The 22,569-nt window shown below is 40.4% G+C and overlaps 2 protein-coding genes and 1 long non-coding RNA gene across 5 annotated transcripts in view; 1 reads left to right on the forward strand and 2 right to left on the reverse strand.

The window, feature by feature from the left end:
• Positions 1–1,811: 1,811 nt before the first annotated feature.
• Positions 1,812–13,210, reverse strand: bmp5 (bone morphogenetic protein 5). Its single transcript, XM_049600908.1, has 7 exons — positions 12,040–13,210; positions 9,273–9,465; positions 5,200–5,348; positions 4,665–4,862; positions 3,983–4,059; positions 3,755–3,865; positions 1,812–3,610 (listed from the first exon to the last, which is right to left on the reverse strand). Exons 1-7 carry the CDS (start codon positions 12,542–12,544, stop codon positions 3,461–3,463), a joined length of 1,383 nt encoding a protein of 460 aa, XP_049456865.1. The 5' UTR covers positions 12,545–13,210; the 3' UTR covers positions 1,812–3,460.
• On the forward strand, positions 4,742–8,854 carry LOC125903772 (uncharacterized). Its single transcript, XR_007451334.1, has 3 exons — positions 4,742–4,878; positions 5,177–5,354; positions 8,611–8,854. It is a non-coding gene; the product is annotated as an uncharacterized LOC125903772 (long non-coding RNA).
• Positions 13,211–15,927: 2,717 nt separating the features above from the next.
• The window catches only part of col21a1 (collagen, type XXI, alpha 1), a 35,026-nt gene continuing 28,384 nt past the window's right edge, over positions 15,928–22,569 (reverse strand). The window contains exons 19-28 of one of the 3 annotated variants that reach the window (XM_049600788.1): positions 21,813–21,866; positions 21,539–21,610; positions 20,993–21,028; positions 20,276–20,320; positions 19,312–19,344; positions 19,075–19,221; positions 18,904–18,958; positions 18,629–18,820; positions 18,471–18,548; positions 15,928–17,703 (exon numbers count right to left, since the gene is read on the reverse strand). In XM_049600788.1, coding sequence (XP_049456745.1) covers positions 17,516–17,703; positions 18,471–18,548; positions 18,629–18,820; positions 18,904–18,958; positions 19,075–19,221; positions 19,312–19,344; positions 20,276–20,320; positions 20,993–21,028; positions 21,539–21,610; positions 21,813–21,866 — 900 coding nt within the window. In that variant the 3' untranslated portion in view covers positions 15,928–17,515. Of the gene's footprint in view, positions 17,704–18,470; positions 18,549–18,628; positions 18,821–18,903; positions 18,959–19,074; positions 19,222–19,311; positions 19,345–20,275; positions 20,321–20,992; positions 21,029–21,538; positions 21,611–21,812; positions 21,867–22,569 lie in introns of those variants that run through there. The other 2 variants (XM_049600787.1, XM_049600789.1) reach the window with 2 other exon arrangements.

A 22,569-nucleotide genomic window follows, 5' to 3' on the forward strand; every position in this document is an offset into this window, starting at 1 on the left:
TACTTTTACTTAGATTGTCAATACTCTGCCCACCGCTGTCTGTCAGTGGTATGACATGATCACCTCTGTGTTTTTGTTTTGCAGTATTTCCCGCTCGTGATGGTTCATATTAGGTTTTTTAAAAAGACCTGAATCATCAAACATTTGCACCTCTTGACAGCCAGCCAGCCCCAGCCTGCTGAGAGCCTCAAGATGATCTCACCTCACTAAATATATCACATTTACTGAACAAAAGAACATGTTCTTAACAGCCGCTCACGTGGACTTGTCTGTTTTCTCAATCAGGTTAGGAGAATAAACATGTTTGTGGTGGAAAAAAAATCTTCATATCAGCACCTGGAACAACATGCTGACATTATGTAACTGTGTTTAGGTGAAGCCAACAGTATGTTGTGACATACACTATAAACCTGAGAGCGTGATGCATGAATAATTCACAAGAAACCCTTGATGAAAAGTAAACTGTGATGGGTTGTGACCTTTTTCGAGTATGTTTCAGAAGTGGAAGTGCTGATCTGATAAATGTCAAGGCACCTCTGACTCACTGCAGCCTGTTTTTTGACCACGGGGGTCTCAAGAAGAGAAGGGGCCACTATATTAATCTGCCCTCAGTGCGGCAATTGTTGCCCTTCCCTTTCATGTGGTCATGAGGTTGCTGTCGAGAGGGTCGTGTAGTTTTGGAGCACTTAAATAGGAGCTCATTCATAGCAGCTCCTGCGTTACAGAAAAGGAAGAAATGTAGCTGAATTGGAAAGAATCCATGATATTAAACAGTAGATGGGATTGTGAAGTGCTAGGAGTAATCATGCCAGGCAACAGGCCGCAGGAATGCAAATCACCCCTCAAGCCAAGAGTTAAGTTAGCAGGTGGCCTTCTCTATTCACTGAATGTCAACACTCCTTTTAGATGGAGCCCACATAACATCTGGGCAGGCCGGCAGCCACTGCTTTTAATTAAGTGAAATACAGTCACTCAATGTTCTGCCATGTCAGAGAAAAAAAATGTTATAGAAGTGGGAGGGTAGGGGGGGAGAAAAAGTGCAACAGTACATATCCTGTGTTCAGTGAAGGTCAACACAGTTGTGTAAATAAATATTAATCCTTAACCTAATCCCTAGATTTCCAAGGCCATCGAAAATCCCTGCTTAACCAGAGGACTTTTCTGGAAATAGCACGTTTGCTCGCAGTTTTCTGGAAAGTCTGCTCGTCCTGAATGAGGAGGAAATGCAGCAACACTCCCTCAGTTTAGTTTATGATCTTCACTTTGTGTCTGGGGGTGAATCTCAGCTCTGAGCGGATGGCAACATCCAAAATATGAGAATGCAAGCAAGCAGAGGTGTGCCATACACATAACATAAATCATGTGATGGATGGTGTCTTTCCCCATAATCAGGAAGGGATTGCTTACCAAATGATATACCGTTCTCTGCTGGCAGCCTTATGATAATCACCCTTTTGGGCTGTTTTTGGAGGACACGGCACTGCTTTACTGCTAGCACTGTACCACTAGCATTACCACTCCCCAAGAGCATGTCAACAGGCTCCGTGGGTGGACCCCTAGTTTATATCATACTTGTCAAACATTTATAAAACTGAGACGGTAGTCCGGCAACAGTGTGTAAAACATCCGCAGAGCTCCAAACAGAAACACAAAAGGAGAACTTCAATTTGAAAAGGCTGCAGCTGGAGGAGGGGGAAAAAGCTCCAAGATAAAATGCATTTCTGCTTATAGTTTAGGGTAATAAATGGAGCAAGACAAGCTATAAGGTCAAGTAAAGGCAAAGTAGAAGATAAGAGTTTTCAAGTGGTACATTTATTAAAATACACAACACTCTACATTAAGATATACTTTCCCCAAACATAAGAATTTCTGTGGTGCAAAGCTAGTCCACAGAGGAATGAGACGACAGTGTTTATGGAGGAGAGTTACATAAACATTGTTTTAAAAATGACAAGTTTTGCAAAGCATTCATAAGCAAACACACAGTGTTATAAGAGTTTCATTCCAGACTGACATAATCCCCTTCTGTGAACACACTCTTATACATAAAAAAAGCTGGCTTGGAAAAGGTGAAACAGTATCAGTGCTGAAAAGCAGTGGCAGCTTGAAAATAGCTTTGGGCAGTTTTGTTCACATCAGAGAACACTCACTTTTTTTTTTCCACTGATCCAATTTGATTTATTCCAACAGCCTGTTGAAGTTGTGACATTAGTGCTAATAGCATGATCTCGTCAGTGGCGCCCCCAGAATTTTTTCATAGTGGTGGCCAGATGAGGCCACTGAAAATCATCAGAAGTCATAAGTGAAATTCAGGTATCCACTCAGGTTGTTGAACTATATATGCTAGTTGAAAACTATGTTGATATGGAAAGTTAATGTTACTAATTGTCTGATGTGCTTCAACTAATACCAGCAGTCTATAGTTAACATTTTAAGTTCCACAATAATCCTGTTTCAATGTGTTACGAATCTGTATGCATGTTAGGTGATTCATTGTTCTTCAAATAGGCTGGTTGTCCTTTTCCTATTAAAGACAAAAGTACAACTTCAATTCAAAGGAGTACATTGAACAAAATATTTACTGGAAACAAACATTCTCAAGTTTAGAAGAGACTCCTGGGTACCCATAGAACCGATTTTTATTCAGGTATCTTGAGGTGAAACTTCGAGGGACAAAAATAAAAATGGCCCTGCCAGTTGTTCCCTCACCAAAATTTAGCCTCACTTCGGAGCATTATTTAGCTCCCTTACTGACAAGCAATGCCAATATGGGTTGTACCAATGGATGCTTTAGGTTTCTAGGTTCACAAGATACCCCTACCTTTGCACAATAGCTTAAAAAATGAGCGTGCCACAGCCTCTTGAACACAGTAACTTCGGTCTTATTTTTGCTAGAGGGTTAATGGGGGGGCCAGCAAATACTTAAAGGGGCCATGGCCCCCCTCAGCCACCCTTGAGGGCACCACTGCACCCTGCGGTCTCCCTTTTTGTTTTTTCATCAGATTTAGTTGTCATGCTGCATTTTGGAACATTTCTCTGTATGTATCTGTCTTTATAATCGTTGGTCAATAATGGAGACAAACTAATAGACAAAAGCTCAGTGAGCATTTATAGCACAAGCGCATTGTAAAAGGGGAAAAACCAGCAGAAGGGGAAGCGATCTTATGTATCATGATGACTCCAGTGAATAGTTAACTCATAAAAGTTATATGGACGTAACTAAGAGGGAGTATATGCCAACGGACACAAAAGTTAACTGATAACTGACGTAAGGTAAAATCAACATTTTGTCCTAATCATTTAAATATCACAATATTCAGTGCTATTTTTTTTAAAAAAGAAAATAAATTAGATAATAAAACTTTATATACATAATACTGTACATCACATCACACCTGCAGCAGATGTGTTTTCCAGCGATTCCCTTACCAGATAGCATAAATTAAAGTTAGCCCAGCCACTAATGGCAACCACAAGACCTAACTACCATATTTCTATATTTCTTGAGGATGACGTTCGAGCTGTCATCAAAGTAAAGCACTGATATTGCGTTGAGCTTGGTCGGGGCACAGCATGGCTTTGGCACGTTGTCAGGAAACATTAAATGGACCTATAAATGAGAGCATGAAGTCAGTTTAAAAGAGGTGCAACAGCAGTGTGTTTCAAATGAATTATAACTGCTAAGAACATTATGGTAGCTCATAACACAATTTTTATTGCAATACACACATCCAACACTCTGAAGAACACTTACCAGGGTTTGCACAATCGCATGATTTGTTGCATTCATGTGTGCGTTGAGTGGAAAAGAGCATTCACCATCACAGTAAAAAGCAGCATAGCCCTCAGGTGCAATGATCCAATCCTTGAGGAAAAAAATTAGCTCTCTTTATTTATGAAACCTTATAATGTGTTGCTCATTGTGATACCACCATTTGTTGGTGTTTTAAATGTTTTGTGATGCAGAATAATGTTGCTTTACCTGCCAGCCTAAGTCTCGAAAACTGACATAGAGTTCATGCTTCTTGCAGGCTTGCTTCTGTTCACTTGTGTTGTAATCTGAAAAAGACAAAACATTATTAATCATAACAGAAAGTAATGCATATTTAATTGCTTACTGTATAAAGTTAGCATGAGAGTGAAATAGAAAGCGTCTGAACAAATGCACCACAAATAAAGTTCATAAATACAGACTTTTGGTGGTACAAAAGATCATCCCATAATAGCATATATATTTCTTGTAAATTTTATACTATTAAAAAATAATGGATGTTACATTAAATTTGGAGTTGCAGGTGTTTTCTTAAAGGTCATATATCCATACAACAGGCTGATTAATTAAGAGGATCGTAATAATCCAAAAACCTTTACTCGTTCATTAATTATTTCTTGAAATAATAAATGATTAATGACACATACAGGGCAGTGTATTATACGGCTGTGCCACTATCCAATTATTTTTAATTACTGGTAATCTGGGTGGTAATTGTAGAGATATCTTGCTGCTGCAAATGAAGGTTTGTTTCACTAATGGATGACGGTCTCATGGAACGATGGTCACAAGCAGAGTGAAAGGATGTCATTAAAATGTATCCTATTAAGATATCGGATGTCAATAGGAAAAAAAATATAGCACCTTAACTACATCATAAAAGTACACATACCTCCAGTTTTTGGTGCCCTAGATGATTCTTGTTGATTTGTAGATTTATTGCGATTGTGGTTCTTTTTTTTCCCACCAGCAGCTCTGACAGAGCGAAGCAACACCCCACTGGCCTTGAAGAAAGCAACCAGGAAAGGCTGTTTGGACTGGGGCCCATTTCTCCCAATGATTCCAGCAGACTTTATGTTGATACTTCGGCCTGTAAAAAACAGGAGGTAAATAAAACGATAAAAAAAGAAGAAAAAAAAGGGATTTTGTATCATTTTATGCTTAAAAGGTTGGTCCAGTATCTTTAAAAATACTAGGTCAACCTATTGATCTTTTTGATGGATTTAAGGCCATTTATTTGTGGTAAATAACAAAATAATTCATTACTGTCAAAGGCACAAGTCACATTTGTCCCCAGGTCAATGAAAACATGAGTTTTGTATCAAATGCAGACATTGTGTTGTCATGAACTTCTTAAACTTCCTGACCCTTTCTAAGTTCCAAGAGTCTGTTACAAATTCACAGAAGGTGAGGCTGACTTCACTTGCCATCCGCAGTCTCCACGCAGAGCTGCAGGCCCAGGTTCTGCTGCGGGTTCATCACCCAGTGGTTACTGGTGGCCGTGATGTCAAACACAAGCCAGCCCCCATCGGATGCCTGGACCTTTTTGGAGTCAAGCAGGAACGTCTCTGCATCTCTGAAGGTATGAAAAAACAATGAGACATCTGCATTAAATAAACCGCAGTTAGAATGATGCACTCTCAAAGAGCCAGGACATACATGAAAGCAGCACCTGCTATTACACAACAAAACAACATATGTTATGTCTTATAATTTTCTAAAATATTTCATAATCCATTGAAAATGTACTTAATTTTTAGGCTCTGTGGGTATGTTGGTTTTCAAGATTATTACTCATGCATTTCAGAGAGGTGCTAGTGAAATCAGTGTGGTCACTTTACTGCTTCATTATAAACATATTACAAAACCCCAGTGCCTGCTACAGAACGTTAAGCCCTAGAACAAATTAAAACTGTCTGTGCACCTTAATGTTGCATAGCTTTAATGGGACACAAAAAAGAAACCATATGCTTCTTTGAGGGCATTTAAACTGAGTCCAAGAGGTCTCAACCAGTTAGACTGGAACAGATAAACGAGGTATCACTGACTGATCATGAATGAATGCTTCGCCCAAACTGTGTAGCAGAAGCCAACAATCTGAGTGGCTTTTATTAGTTTCTTGATCTCTTTATCCTTTTGAAACATTCTTCTCTAAAAAAGGCCTTCGGTATTAAAAACTGTTGATTTGGTGTGTTAGAGTAATTTAGTCATTTTTGTGCTCTGGTTTTGTACTGGAGATAAAAAAGAAAGCAGCGGGGCAATTGTTGAAGAAGCTGTGACTTGTAATAAACTGCAGAGTTGTGTGGTATTAAACATGTGCCAAGATTTCGGCTATTTGATGGGCAAAACATTTCAGGAGTTATGAATCATGTATATCAGCCCTGGTGTATTTTTAACATGAGCCTGACATAAGGTATCGATCAATGCTAAGTTGAAAAAGCCCCGCTTCGCAATTTGCATTGGATTCCTTTCAAGTGGCAGATCGGATAAGGCAGCGCCTGTTCAGTTTTTGTGGTTACACGGTGCTGGTGGGAGAGAACCAAGAGTTTCCATGTGGCCTCAATAGTTCAAGAATTATTCATGTGTTTATTACAGGTGTAATAAAACTCAACCTCATGTGGAATTCCACATGAGGTCAATCTTTATGAGTGACATGCTGGTGAACTTCCTCTTTGAAAAGTACAGTATTAAGCTCATATCCTGTGATAATTTAGTTTGTGTAGGTAAGAATTCATTATTCCCATAGCCATATCCAAGAGGAAAGTACTTATCCTGCCCCTTCATCTGTGATTACTGGATGTACTGTTCCACAGAGAGTGAGTTAAAGTGAGTCGAAACTAGGGAAAGCAGTAACCTCTCTTTTTAGACAAGTCTGTCTCCTGCAAATTATATTCATGTGCCACTATTTTCCAATAGTAATTTATGTTGGGCAGCGAAGTTCAGTAGCAGTGCAGGGTGTCTTCTGACGTTGATATAGTGGAGTGAAAGAAGGTCAGGGTGGTGCGGAGTCGTCTGGTTTTAAAGGCACCCTGTAGGGTTTTTGACCACTAGAACTGTAGATATATGAAGCAATATGTTTTGAAGAGGTCCTTGTTTTGTTCCATTCATGTGCTCAAGGACGATGGTTTCCCTAATCGACTGTAAGTGACAATAAAGTACCAAAACATCTTGCAATATGCAAAGAACAACAGTGAAGGAGGAAACTGCTAGCAAGCAAACATGGAGGTAACGACCCACTCTCATTCACGGGGCGTAAAAATACAGCAGCTTGGTCAGTGGCCCTTGGCGTGTGATACCAATGCACAATGCACCGTTTTAGCGTCTGCCTGAGACACACAGGGCTTTAAACTAACACTAATGTTAACCCATCTGCAGTGATTACATAGTAGAAATCCTCTTTAATGTCCTGTAAAATTCACCTAAACTCCCCTACAACACCTTTTCAAAGCATACTGAAAGTGAATTGAAAACTGTTCTTGTTCCGTATTTAGTACATGTACGTGCATGATCTTATTTTAAAAGTAATACTAACAGTCAGAACCACTGTAAGTGATAAACCTCAAGTTTGGGTTGGCCAATCACTGCCTCTTTAAATACCTCTACACTACAGGAAAAGTGGTCCTTCAGCTCAAGCCTTGGTTGGCTATCAAGGCCATAACAACAGCATTGGAAGCTCCGATTTGCTCAAGTGAGGTGTCGCTGGAAAGGTCAGGAGTCCCCCTCTATATCAGTCGGTTTGTTTGTGCAGAATGGGAGAAATTATGAATGATATGAAGAGAAATATGAACATTTGAGACGGTGCAATGTCAGTTTGTGGATATTTATGGATGCATTGATGTGTTTAGACTAAATATTTCATTGGATTTAGATGATTGGGGATTTGGCAGTGTGTTAGAAATAAAATGGGGGCTGTGTATACTGTGAGTCAGTCTGGATAATATGGATCTGTGGATTAGGATAACGCTTCATAGGTAAATCATAATCTTTTATTTGTTTGTTTCTTTGTCCAGCAGAAGGGTTTGTTAAGCCTGCTATGGTGGTTGTATCTTGAAATGATCAGCAACTTGACACAGTCATGAGTCACAATTTTTGGACGGTGACCCACCATTTGGGAACCACTGTTTAAAGTACTGTTAACAGGAAGTGAGGGAAGAGGCGCCCTGGGTGTATTTGGGGAGTTTTTCCTTATCCGCTGCGAGGGTCTTAAGGACAGAGGGATGTCGTATGCTGTAAAGCCCTGTGAGGCAAATTGTGATTTGTGATATTGGGCTTTATAAATAAAATTGATTGATTGATTGATTGATTGATTGATTTAAGCTGCGGACATTGCTATTAGTGTTCATGGTCATCTTAAAGCCTTCATATGCCTCAAACAAAGTGGCTTAATTTTTCACTTAAACCCACTAAGTATCTTCTTACTTTGCCATACTCAAATTGGTGCACAAGTGAACTTTGTAGAAACTGAAGTTTGGCTTACAAACTAATGGTACTCATATAATTTAAACCCACTGTGGCTTTTTAAGTTGAGGAAAAACTTAAGCAAACTTTTAAATCACACACTGCAATATTTCTTGCACTGGGACAAACTAGTTCTTCTTTGTGAATGCTACCTCAAACACACTGTTCCCCATAAAGCAGTGTGTGAAAACCTAAACTGAGCAGTCTTCCCCTTTAAGATGGCAGAGTCCATTGACTTGGACCTTTTCAAAGCCCAAGAGGGCCATATCTCCCCTTCAATCACCCACACACATTTTTGGCAAGCAAATGTGGGCCCACTTTTAAGTACACCCTTGTGTATTCAGCTATGTCATGGTTTAAACTTCCGGAATATTGTTAAGACAGGCAGGTGGCGGGCATAACAGTGACCACGGGAGCACCCGAGGGAGCCCCTTCCCCCCCTGTTGTGGGCCCTCATGGTTTCATCTGGGACGCGGCCAGCTTGGCAGGCAACACAAGACGAGTGATAACTGATGGACCTTCCAAGCTTCATAAGTGGCCAACTTGCTAATGGAGTTCTCTTTATCCGAGAACTATATTTGTAAGGCAGACATGGTGCGAATGAAGGAGAACAGAGTTGGAGATAGAAAGGCGCTCTGTGCGAGTGGAAAGTTTTAACTGTGCAAGACAATAGCTGTTGGACTGTTTGCCTTTTTAACTGTGAAATAAGATAACTGCATGGGGTACAAGTACTCACTGGGCCCCTGTCAGAGTGTTGTGGACTAAAAGTTCTGTTCAAAAAGCAGCAATCTAAGCTTTTAGCTGGTGTAGGGAGAACTTATTTTAACTACTTTATATATTTTTAGTAGTTGTAACAATGGGAACTCGTCATATGTTTTGTATGTAAACTCTTGATTTTATGTAACTTCTAATACTTTTGTCAGATAAATGCAGTGTAATAAAAAATTAAATGAAAATACTCAAGCTCAAGTGCCTCAAAATTGTACTTTGTTACAATCCACCACCGCCTTTAATGTTTGGTTATGGTGGATTAGGTACTTACTTGTTCTGATATTCCTTGATGACTTGATATATGGTAACCTTCAGAGTAACATTGTCGTAGCGAGCATGGCTGCGGTCCTTATAGATCCGAAACTCTGCAGCAGTCACCGCCTCTCCGTCCGGGATCTGAGTCAGATCGAAGCGGAACTCCTTGTAGTGCCTCCGTTGGTGAGAAAAATCTTTATCTTTCTCCACTGGGAAGGAAATATATTTTATGAAGAATTTCATTTTTACTGGCAGCAAAGCTCACACACTGATCAAAAAATATGACTTCAACTCCTGAACCTCTGCGTGCGTTGCTCTAAGGAGAAAATATGCCAGCATTAACGCACAGAAAAAGAGTAATTTATCACATCTTCTTTTACATTCCAGGTCCAATCCAAACATTTTGACTACCAACAAAAGCACTTTCCAGTTCATTAAATCAGTCAACTGAATACAGGTAGCAGTTCCCAGACAGGCCCTCTACTGTGTGCCTAACTGCATTCTCTGGCCATGATGAATGGGCTGTCAGTTAAGAAAAACAGGCTGATTTCAATTAAAGACACTTTCGTCTGCTCCTCAAGTGAGAGAAAAGACCAGACAGGATTCTTCAACGTCATGTGAGCGTCTACTCTGACCTCATTTCTGACCTTTTGCTGACCTCCTGTAGGTTTCATACAAAGAGTGTTTAATGACCCTTAACCTTTAAAACTAAATATTTCTAATATAATGAGACATCTATAGGCCTGTCATTTTTGAAACTGTTTAAAAACTGAATACATGAGTGGTCATTTCATATTTCACTGCATGGAAATAAATAAAAGATATGTGCAGTTTTTTTTTCAAGAGGTGGCATCTATTTTTGTAGAAAAGATAAACCCCCTTAAAGCAGTGACTTAAATAATCAAAGCCTCACTGTGGATCAACATTGCTGACAAAAGATACTTTGATACTACTAAAAAAAGCGGCTACTAACTGTCTCACACCCCTGCCTGGTGGCAGAAAAGCGGCATGCGGCTGAGGTCAGTGGATTTTCTATCATCCGTGGTGATACCATGCGGTGCGTTTCCCTGATATTTTATCGGGGGAGAACGCCTGTGGTTACTTAGCACAAACAGGTCAGAGGTCAGGTCTGACTTTTACCCACTGTGCGTGTTCCATTATATTAGCCACAGGCAGTAATCTGAAGCAGAGGTGCCACTGAGAGCACAGAGCATTTAGCTTTAAAATCAAAGATTAAATAATAATGACTTCTCATCTGGTAAGGGAGAGCAGCATGCGTACTTACAAGGAAAGTATTTTGTTAACAAGATTAACAAATGACCTGTGTGTTTCATCTCTACTCCCACTGCAAACAGCCTCATGCATGGATCTTTCAATAGCTGTACACACTGAAAGGTCGAATGGTTACAGTAAGCATATTAAACTGCACGAAATGCCACATAGACATTTGTAAAACAGTTGAGATCAGTAGCTATATTTGAGTGTACTGTAATAAAGACAGAGCCCCATTGAACACTTTACTGACAGTCCCCAGAACGAGAGCAGAGCTTTCAAGGCTGACAGTGTACATGCCCTGCTATAGTGGTAAGTGGAAACAGATGGGCTCAGGCCAAGGTGAGGGATTATACTCCCAAGCAACTCTATACAAATTCACTTTTACATGTTTTGCTCTTTATTTAAGAAAATAAAAGCCCTAAAACTACAACACCAACAAGTTCATTTACAGTGACATTTTTTAAAACTTTCATTTGGGATCCTGCAATGCTGCATCATATCACATTTTTTAATAACTCTTGATGTAGCATGCCTAATATTTTAATTCTCATCAAAGAACTATGAATGCTACAGATAACACAAATATGAGGAACAGAGCTTTCTCTTGGTGACAGAACCTCAAGACATAAAGGCATCCGTCAATATCACTCCTCTTTTAACAACAGGAAATAATTTAGACCAATTTTCTCAAGGTCAGACAGTCATCTGATAAGGTGCTCTGAACTGCTGGGTTAAGGGTCGCTGCTACTGAACAAACACAATCATTATACAGATCAGCTGCTTTTTAATAGGAAGCAGCACAAATTGAAAAGGTCAAAATGTTGGGCCTAATTCTGTTAAATACTAAATATTTCACGCAAGACCAAAGCAACTGAGTCTGAAAATGTACCTACATGTTCAAATTCAGATGTAGTAATTTAGAGGGGGAAAAAACAATGATACTGGGATGAAGTCAGCAACTGGAAAACATAACTAATACTGTTAGATTTTTCTTAATAGGACAACATAGCTCAGATTATTCAAACAAAAGCTACACATGTCAAATTATTTTCACAAAATTAACTGCATGTGCTGATACCAACACAGCAGGCTTAATTACTTAAGTATTTAATTAGACTTAATTAACTTAGACTTAATCTCTCTACAGATTTGCCTTAATGAATTAAAATAGGCTTTATTCTTGAACTCTTAAACACATAATTTTAATGTTCTTGTATTTTATTGTTCCTTGTCTGCAGGGGGTGATTGGACAAAAATTGCACTTAATGTGGAACATATGAGGCTTTTCATTAAGTACACAGATAGAGCCCATTCAGTTAAAATCCTTATTATACCTTATTAATTTCCTTTACAGTGGAAGGGGATGAAGATGAGCTGGAGATAGAGTTTTTAAAACTGAGAGATCTCTCTAAATTATACTGAAACCTGACCTGCATCCTCATTTTGTTTCACTTAATATAGATTTAAGGAAACATGATGAGACACTATGTCACTTTAATGCCACTTACCTAAATTGACAAAGCTCATGACCATGTCGGCATCATTGAGAAAGTTGGTGTCGTGCGCTGTGGTGAGTGCGGGGCTGTGGCCTAACAGAGGGGCCGCTCGGTAAGGCTGTGCCACACGGGAGTAGCCGGCCTGCTGTGGGCTGTAGTAACCTTTCCTGGAGTGCCCTTGAGCCTTGGCACTGAAGCTCTTCCCCGCGCCGTGCTGCGCTCCCTCCTCCTCCTCCTCCTCCGCCTCCACGGCCATGGCGTTGTACAGGTCGAGCATGAAGAGCGGCGCGGAGGACGCCTGCTTACCGGGAGAGAAGGGCCTCGGACGGTGAGGCAAGCCCAGGATGGAGAGGATCTCTCTCTGGATCTCCCTGCGTTCGTGATTGCGCAACCTCCTGTAAATAAAACTGGAGTGCACATGGTTGTCACTTAAGCCGCAATGAGCGCACGACAGAAAACTCAAGCAGCTCCACGCGAGTCCAAGCACAGCACGGCTCAGGGGTGTAAACGCTGTCATCTTGACAAGTTCACTTTGGGGGTGTGAAGTTGAACTACATCGCACTCTGTGAGAAAAGTAAAACCACTTGTATCTCTGCTAAATACAGAATCATAGACTTTCCATATTGGACAGAGGCACCACAACTTTCCCGGTGGTAACTGAGGAGGCTTTTTACCAGTCAGCGCTTCTACAAATGAGGTATCAGCTTGCAGAAAAGTCGGCGCTCCTCTCCTGTGCGTAAAGCTCCTCCAGCAGTATGTACTCCTCCAGGGTCCATCCAAAGCCTCAGCCACACCAAGTATTTATGGAGCTATGACCCCGTCCCTCACCTTACTCTTCTGTGATGCAGAAACACGTAGGTACGCCCATAACGTCAAGGGATAACCCGGAGTTTCCAGTGGATGAAATGTGTTGAGCTGTGTCAAAAAAGAACAGAGAGGAGATCGACTCATGCCCCGGCTCGCATTCTTCTTTCTTTCCCCCCCTCTCCCCCCAGAGAGAGTACTGGGTCTAGTTGCCCTCTGAGTCCATCCCACACTTAACTTTTGTTTTTGCATCCACCTCTAGCGGCAGCAATAAAACTTCAGCCCAGTCCCATGATGAATGTGGCGGCTCAGGGAGTGTAAAAGGAGACACTTGAAATCCGAGAGGCCGTCTTAACGAGTGAAAGAATAATGACAGAGCCTTTTAATCACCTCAACTTATTGAAGTCCGCGTGTTTATGGGAGAGGACTCCAGCTGCATTCACCACCAACAAGGATCCTGTTTTTATTCTGTATGGGCTTAAACATTATCCACTGGGATGCTGTCAATTATTATTTTATTAAATGTACTAGCAAACAAGTGGGCCAGCTTGTGATGAACAGAGATAAAAAATTACACAAAGATTTGTAAGGATAGTACACATTCATTATAACGAGCCTCAGACATTCTGCGGGTCTCTACTGTACAATGATTTCCATCCTCATGATTATAAACAAAAATACCCCAAAGAGAAGTTCATAGAAAGTATAGAAAAGTTCATTTAAAGCTGGAGCCTAGAAAGCTCCACTCTCAGAGGAGCATTAAGTAAACATCATGTTGAGGTAAGTATATGGTGGGATAATTAAAAACATAAATACTCAGAGGTTTCCATGTGATGGGTGGCTGCTGTCCAAAATGAAAAAAAGGGAAGCGTCCCTCTGAGGTGAAGTAACTCATTGACATGCTGGGATGTTACCACACAGCGCCATCTAGTGTGCAAAGCCATGATTCTTAAATTGGTATTTCTGAAATCCCTCTGAAACACTCAGACACCGCCTACAAAAACTTTCTCGCTGCACTTGTATCCAAGTTTCCTGCTGCTGTGTCCTTAGCAGGGGCGTCATAGGAGGGGGGAAGAGGGACTGATTATGCAGGTTGCTAAAGGGAGGGAGGGGGGCCTCGAAAAGCCTGGAGTGAAAACTTTGGATTTGTTTGCAATATTACATTTACGAGTGTTTAGTACCATAAATATAATTGTCTGAATTAAGTGGTTAAAAGACTGAACATTGTATAAAAAAAATAGTGGAAGCTCTCTGAGGCCCCGCTGACCCCTGAAAGGCACAAAAGTCAAGTTGTTTCCCAAGAAAAGGAAATTGGGGTTCCAAAAAAAGGAAAGAAAGGCAAGGAGACTCTGTTTTGCTCTCTGTATCAGTCTGGACTAGAAGTTAAAATCCAATCAGGGCCAACTGACCCCTCGCTAAACTCCGCCCCTTTGTGATGGTCTGACAAGCTGTCGGAGTAAGCATGAAGCCCACACTGTAACTAACTGCACTCCCTGATGAAGTATTGTCACATTTTTGGAAAAATGAAATAGTGATTCCAGAGAGAAGCAGACAGAGGGGTCTACAGTCTGTGTTTAAATGATATATCCAGGATGTCAAACTGACTCAGCAGCAACAACATGTTAAAAAGACAAAGATAGTTAGAAACTAAAGCCGAACTATAGGCTACAGATCACAGTGTAAAAGTGAACCACCACATCACTGCTGACCGCCACAGAAGACAATGAATATAAAGGGAAACTTTGCTGATATTGAACCAGTTGTGTGGCATCACAGTGTGTGCAGATGAACAGTGTTTGGTTCCGCCCGTGTGCCACCGCCAGCGGTCAAACCTCTGCTGCCGGACTGTCGGGGAGCTCCGGGGGAAGTCAAACAGCAAAGTATATCAGGAAAGTTTCCCTGCTTCCCTTCACTGGTTCCTGTACAGCAGGGTTGGTCTTTTTTCACTGTTATAATCATTAAAAAAGCAAAAGCAGCATACATTCAGTAGGCTATATCTTCAGTAGCTAGCTTGTTTCAAGTAAATCTGTCAGTGGAGCAAGTTTTTTTTGCTTGTAATAAGAAAAAAAATAAGAAAAAAAAAAAAAAAAAAAACTTGCTCCACTGACAGATTTTTCTACTTATTTCAAGTGAAAATTTACTTGAAACAAGTGAAAATTGCCTAAAAACAAGTAACTTTTTAGGTGATGAGTCTTATTTTAAGTGTAATGAGATTTTTTTGACTAGAAATGAGACATTTTGACTAGAAATAAGACAAATATTCTTGGTAAGATTTTGAGTTTTTGCAGTGTATCAGGAAAGTTTCCCTGCTTCCCTTCACTGGTTCCTGTACAGCAGGGTTGGTCTTTTTTCACTGTTATAATCATTAAAAAAGCAAAAGCAGCATACATTCAGTAGGCTATATCTTCAGTAGCTAGCTGGCTAACCCTACATTTTTCAGGGTTTGATTTTGGTTTTGAAACAGGGAAGAAACGTATATCTTTTTCCAACCTCTCCAGGTAACGAGTATCGTTAATACACGATGTGCCCCAGGCACAACATTTAGCTCCAAATCCACAATACCAGCCTGAAAATGAGGGAAATCTAAAACAATTGCATTAGAGTAAACAGAGCACAGCTGTGTTGTTGTCAGACCCTGGTCTGAGCCAGCCTGATACAACGCTATGATTGGTCAACGAAGGGTCAATTTGGGATCTGCACTGTAGCTGACAACATAAGCAGCCAATCACCGTAGCTGATGACATAAAATGCAGTCTGCAGCTTGCAGTAATGGCAGCTTCCAAAGCAACAAGTGCCAACTCTAACATTAGTAGAGTAAACACAGCGAGTGTTTACTAAGTGAAATAATTGCAGAAAAAGAATTAATAACAACAATTTAATTAGAGGAAGAACAACAACAAGATGTTCCCCCATGTTTTGTTACACTGATTGGCTGAGGGAGTTTGTTTGTCAAGGCCACTAAAATTGTTAAGGGCCGGCAGGGAGTCAAGAATTATACAGAGAGTGAAACAGAATGTTGAGCTCTCGTCAATGGGGTGGTCTTACCGGGAAAGAAGCAAAGGGACACAGAGACTGCTTATGAATAGGGCCAAGAATTTGATGCTACACCCCCAGTCCTTACAGGACCCAGGTGATGAACTCTTTTTTGTTTCACACTTCATCCTGTGTGATGCTGCAGATGGAAATGTTCACAATAATATGGATACTACTACTACTAATAACCCAGCAGAAAGATGAGATCAATAATGTGATGGAGTCCTGGAATAAACATCACAAATCAATAAGATGTTTTAATTCTAGTTTAAAAAAAAAGAAAAAGTGAGAGAGAGAGATTCATACAAAAGTCACCTTAACACAAAATAATAAAATTACAAAAGCTTTTTAAGACATGTCACTGCTGAAACACACAGTTATGACTCTTTTATAAATAACAATAAAATACCAGCTACAGTAATGAAAGGTAAGCCTCGGGAACATAAGTGACATCATATTTCAAAGTAAAATGTCAGCATGTTCTTTGATGGTGAAACTTTAAAGGTGCACTATGCAGGAATTGTCGACTAGTGTTTGTGAACAGTATTGCCAGCAAAAATTGAAGTAAAAGCCAGGGTTAGGTGAAACGGAGAAAATCAAATGTCTTAATAATCATCAGTAATGTGGGTATAATGGTGAAGTGGGTAAAGACAAATAACAGAACAGCTAGAACAGTCTTTTTTTATGTGCTTTGTCTGCAATTTTCGTAGCTTATTTTTGAATAAGTGCTGGTACGGTGTGGCACCTGGTCGCCACCTTTTTATCCTGACCTCACCTGCGCGCTGTGCATAGGAAAGTCCTGAACATAGCAAAACAAGAAGGAAATAAGAAAATACAGGCAGAGGGCAGAGTCTCCACAGATTACATTGCCACACACTTCTAGTGGGTCATAATTGATGGTTGAGAGGGATTACTTTTGTATGAGTCTATACACTGTGTTAAGGTAAATCCTGCATAGTATACTTTTAAACATTTTGCTTATTGTGATAGGGCGTAAAATATTCGTTTATCTTGGGTGATACACAATATTAGCTGTTGTAAAAGTTTTTTCATAATAAGTGCGAAACAGTCAAACTGAATGCTTTAGGAACATAAAGGCTTACAGCAGCTTATAATTAGCTACAGGAAGTCACAGTCTTTGCTTGAAACATGATATAAGGCATAATGGAATAATTTATTGGATGGAATCTGTCGATCATAGAAGTTACGTGTTTTTTGAACAGACGATATAGCACCCATCTAATGTGTAGTGAAAATTTAGAGAGCAACATGCAGTGAGGCAACACCAGGGGGCAATCTGGGAAAAAGCACCAGCCACACTGCCCAGAGAGAGATCCAGACATACATGAAGTACACAAGGTCAAGGTGCTCAGATGAGAGGTATGAAATGGAGCCAATTATTAATTCTCCTTATACCATTGATAACACCTCAAAGCATGTTCAAAGACATGAATAATAATTCAAAAATACCATCAGAGAAAATGTGATAGGATCTAGTTCTGTTGACTGTCTGAGATCACATAGAAGCTGTAAGAAGAGGTCCGTTTTGTTTCCACGACAGAGAAAAAACTGTAAAGATGAGATCTTCCTGAGAATGGCTGTTTGTTCCACATCAGCTCGAGACTGGTGCCTGCAGTGACGCTGTGTTACGTCAATAGTTTGGCCCTTTGCTGTAAGGATCCCGCCTCATCATGCTACCGTAGCACATGGATGGATCACACACCCCAGGCTGACCAGGGATGCCAGGATTACCACTTTTGCCCTCTGCTCCGTTTAGACCGGGGTGTCCAGGCTTTCCTGGCGCTCCTGGCTTACCGTACCCCTGCGGACCCATTGGACCTGTGGAGAAAAAAATACAAAGCCATGATCAGTTCAAAGGAGCTGCACACAGTAGTAAAAGCATGAAATTAGAGATGTTGATAATCAGTCGTCGCAGAGACAAACTGACTATAAGAATTTTGACCGATTGATACTATCAGTTAAACAGTTAAATATGTATTTTATATAGTAAATCACTGGCGCTGAGGGGGAGATAATGAGACCGCAGAGTCGCTCCTGAGAGAAGACTAAAGCACCCTTCAACTAGCTGATGACCCCGAGGCAGAGTTTGACACCTATGTGAGAGACAATTCCTTGCTCATTGGGTGCTAACCCTCTTCACTGATGAAAAGGATAAGTCAGCTCAACATACGCCCAGTTACCCTGAGTTAACATCCAAAACCGAGCTGTTAAATGGTCCCAACAAACTCACACTGAAATGGTTCGACTCTGTGGTTAAACCTGTCAGGTAATGTTAGCTCTGTGATGCCAACAGTTAGCCCTGTCGCTGTATATTCAGTGCAGGTGGATTCTCAACGCCCCTGACGTAGCAGTAATGTCAGGATAAACAAAGAGAGCAAAAGAAAAGAGGCACTGAGTAAACCAATAAGCTACATGCAGCTCTACAATTACTTACGTTTTTATCCTCTTTAAATAGTAAAAATAAAATTTAAAAAGTCATAGCTAAGCATCCTCCCATGAAATCTTTTTCAAGTATCACAGAAAATTAGCTTCCACATGGCTTCGTGAATGATTAGTGACACTGAATAACTGGTCACATTAATTACCTGGAGGCCCTGGTGGCCCTTGGTCTCCGATAGTGGTTCGACCCGGGCTCCCTTTCTCGCCCTGTAAACCTGGTTCTCCTGCAAACACAGGTGTACCTGTTTGAGCATTCTGCAACACAGCCTTAATAACATACTGTAGACTTTGACCCAGGTTTTACCTTTCAACCCATGAAGACCTGGGTGCCCTGGCCGACCAGGGTGGCCTGGTTGTCCCCTGGAGCCACTAAGTCCAGGAAGACCCCTAAGTCCCTGGGGCCCAGTTTGACCTGGAGGACCAGGAGATCCAGGCCGGGTTTGACATCTGGTACAGCTACTCTGCTGGTTGCTCAGCAACAATAAAGGCAGCTCAGCTAGGATGAATGACAATGAGAATATTTCAGATGTGTGGTGAAAACACACGGAGACATGTCAATCAGTCTACAGTGATACTCACACTGAAGAATTTCTCTGCAGATTTGCCGAATGTGATGGTCCGACATTTGGCTTGCCTGGAATGAAAAGTGATGGATCGTATGGATTTTCAGTGACTCCATCATATCAGATATAACATCACAATAAAAAACATCATCTGCATTGAAGTTAGCACAATGTGTAGCAAACATACAGATCTTCCTTCAGGTCCAGGTGGGCCAGGTGGACCACTCTCCCCCTGCAGCCCTCGAGGGCCAGCTGGGCCTGACTGACCCGGCTGTCCGGGCCGTCCCATTGCACCTTCTTGTCCTCTCTGCCCCGAATCCCCTGCTGTCCCTTTCTGGCAAAAATACCACCGCAAGGTTAGCGCTACACAGAGCGGTTCAGGTTGGATGGAAGAACATTCATTAAATTATTCAGCTGAACATACCTCTCCTTTCAGTCCCACTGGACCAGCTGAGCCCTGTTGATGAAAGTCAGAATAGGTCATCAAAAACTAGAAAGCATTCGAAGGGCATGCATCTCAATCAGGGCTGCACAAACCCCAAAGTGTGTTATTTTGTAGTAACAGAAAAACAGCTTCTAGGTAGGATCTGATTTGCAGATTTTTGGAGCATGCGTAAATCCTGAAATCAAAAGAGCATAATATGCACAAAAATGTAAAGCATGTCAGACTCATGACTACTGAGTGGGTGTCAAGCTGTTGTAGCACCACCTATAGGTTAAATAGCATCACATTGTGTCAATGATTGTGTCACTGATATTTGCCTGTGGCATCTAAATTTAATCAAACCCCCACCTTCATGTGTTCGGAAATTATATGACTTTATGTCAGGCAGGCCATGACTCCAAGAAGTTAACAACAAGTCAGTAAAAATATCATCCTTACAATGTCATACAAATATATACAAAACATGGCATGGATGAGGAGTGCTTAAAAAAACAAAATGTAAATGGAAATAAATTAATTGTACATAAAAGCTGGTATGGACTATATGGATAGATTAGATATGCTTTGCCCCGGCTCCTCATTACTTCTTACTCTAAGCAAAAATAATTTGATTGCTAAGCCTCCCAGGTAAGGAGTTAATGAGTGATGATTTAAAGTTCTGAACAAATTGCCACATGGGGGCGCTATTCACCTTAAAAATGAAGTTTCCGTTTTTGAGCCATCCTGCCATGTAACAGAAACAGACATGGACCATTCTTTGGGGAAGTAATTAATGTATTGTTCAGGTTTTTCTTAATTTGCTCAGCATTGACATTGACAGAAAACAAGTTCAAAAGGCATCAGTAAAATATCCAATAAAATATAAGAGAGATTTTATTGTGCATTTTTTTTTTGCACTACTTGTGTTTGTCAGCACCCAACAAAGATGATCAAAGTAACTCACATGTTCCCCCCGCCGACCAGGCTCTCCTTTTCCACCTTTCATTCCCTGGTGAGAAAATTACTAGATTATCGTCATGAAAGCATCTGAAATCAGCTCTGTACTGCAGCATATAGTACTGTGTTGCAGATTAGAACATCCATTTGAAAACATTATGATTGATGCATATTTGAAGCAGTTTTTATGGGTGATAATGTGTTTTGAATGCAGCCTCATGATAACACTTCATTGTAATGTTCAGCAGTTGATTATGCTGTCATGACATGAAGTTGATCCGGTGTAGTGTAATGGAGAAAATCATGTCAGAATTCAGAAGAACACCAAATCTCAAGTTACACTTCCAAAAGACACAAATGTTTTTTCCAAACCCACAATCAATAGGCGATAAGTGAGGCTATATTTCCACTGGATTCTTGATTTCTATATGAAATGAATTAAAGATTGTATGTTCCCTCACTAACATACATACTTAGAGTAAAGACAGCATACGGTGTTGAAACAGTTACTGGATAAGTTCTACACTGTGAATTGAATTAAACAGATAAGTGGTAGCAGTTTCTTTTGGACCAAAGTTTCAGTCCAGCGCTCAGTGTTTATAAGATAAACGACACTCAGTCGCAATTATTTAAAGATCTAATTTGAAGCTTAGCATTACACAGGTCATCACTATCATAGGACAATCTGCTTGTGTGACTAATCTATTTTTGTTGTGAATCTTACCATCTCTCCTTTATCACCTGGATTTCCTCTTTGTCCCTGATTTAAGGAAAAGAAAAACATTAAGGCCAGGATTATGATGTTATAGTATGTTTTGTGGCAGGTTAAACAAACACAAGATCCAAATGATTTGCAGAAAACAAAAAATATTGTCAGAGTACATCTATCTATCTATCTATCTATCTATATTTTATAGCACAGTGAAGACTTCTCACATTTGGCTTAGTTTTGTACAAATCTTCATGTGGTAATACATTTCCTGAGAAAACTAGGAATATTCTTGCCTAAAAATACTGATTGTGATGTAGGTCTGTTGCTGATATGGAAGTCGAGTCATTATTACAACTAAAATTTCCGGCAATGTAACATTCATGACTAAATATCAATTAATTTTAGTTTAACCAGAGTTGATAAACCCTGACAAGTAAACAGCTCAAATTAGGAATATCCATTGTCATAAATCATATGTCTGAAAAGATTTCGGCAGGATGAAAGGGGGAGAGACAACAGTGTCACAACATTGCCAGAAAAAAATGTAAGTAAAAATACCTTGCTGCCCTTCAGGCCTGGCATGCCCGGGTGCCCCGGCTGGCCTGCGCTTCCTGGTTCCCCTGCAGTCCCCTTAAGTAGCATTAAATTTAACACCAGTCATCAAAAACAAGAACACCTTTCAAACTGCACGACATAAAAACAGTATTTTCTTACACTGGATAAACACATGTTTACTTACTCGCAGCTTTGCTGAGTCAATAAATTATTACAACACTTTAAATCAGTAATAAAGCCACCTGGTTCATATTATAGTATCTAAATGGAAACCTACCACAGGCCCTGGTTTTCCTGGACTTCCTGGACTTCCACTTCCGCCCTTATTCCCCTTGATTAAGACATAAAACATCTCATGTTACGGAAAACATACAACGATATAACATCCAAACCACACCACATCACTCACTGGACTGCAGTTTACACTTCCTTATTATATTTCATTTTCATTGATGCGTGCAATAGTTTTAGCATATTTTCACGAGGTTTTGGTGTACTGCAGCTTGACGTTTAATTATGTCTAATCATGTGCTTTCTTTTTGAGTTAAACAAGCCTCAGTAATTGCAGTCTGAAGCTCAGCCATAAAATCAAAGTTTTGCCTGCCTGTCCATAAAGCTTTTCTCTCGTGTGCCATTTACCAATACACATTGGCCTGTTAAAGCCGGATCAGCTAATGAAAAGTGATTAGGAGACAGAGCGTCCAGACCAGACAAGCCCAGACTGCTTACATTTCCACTAAAATTCCACTGACGAAAGCAGTAGGGCCGGATCAGCGCTTAATTTAGCTCTGCCGGTGTGGCCAAGAGATCGTTACTTGTGCTAAAGTGTATTTTAGAAAAACAGTGACCAAACAAAACATGCAATGCCGCTGACACAAGCAGCTCACTGCATTTCAATCAACTTGTTGGTTAGAAGGCTTCAAAGATGTTATCCACACTCAAGGCACTCTGTCCAACTGCAATGCATGTTTCATAGACTGAATGATACAAGGATTAGTAAAGTAATGTCATATGATGCCACACTGATCCACTGT

Source organism: Epinephelus fuscoguttatus, linkage group LG16 (genome assembly GCF_011397635.1).
Source record: "Epinephelus fuscoguttatus linkage group LG16, E.fuscoguttatus.final_Chr_v1".
Lineage (NCBI taxonomy): Eukaryota > Metazoa > Chordata > Actinopteri > Perciformes > Serranidae > Epinephelus > Epinephelus fuscoguttatus.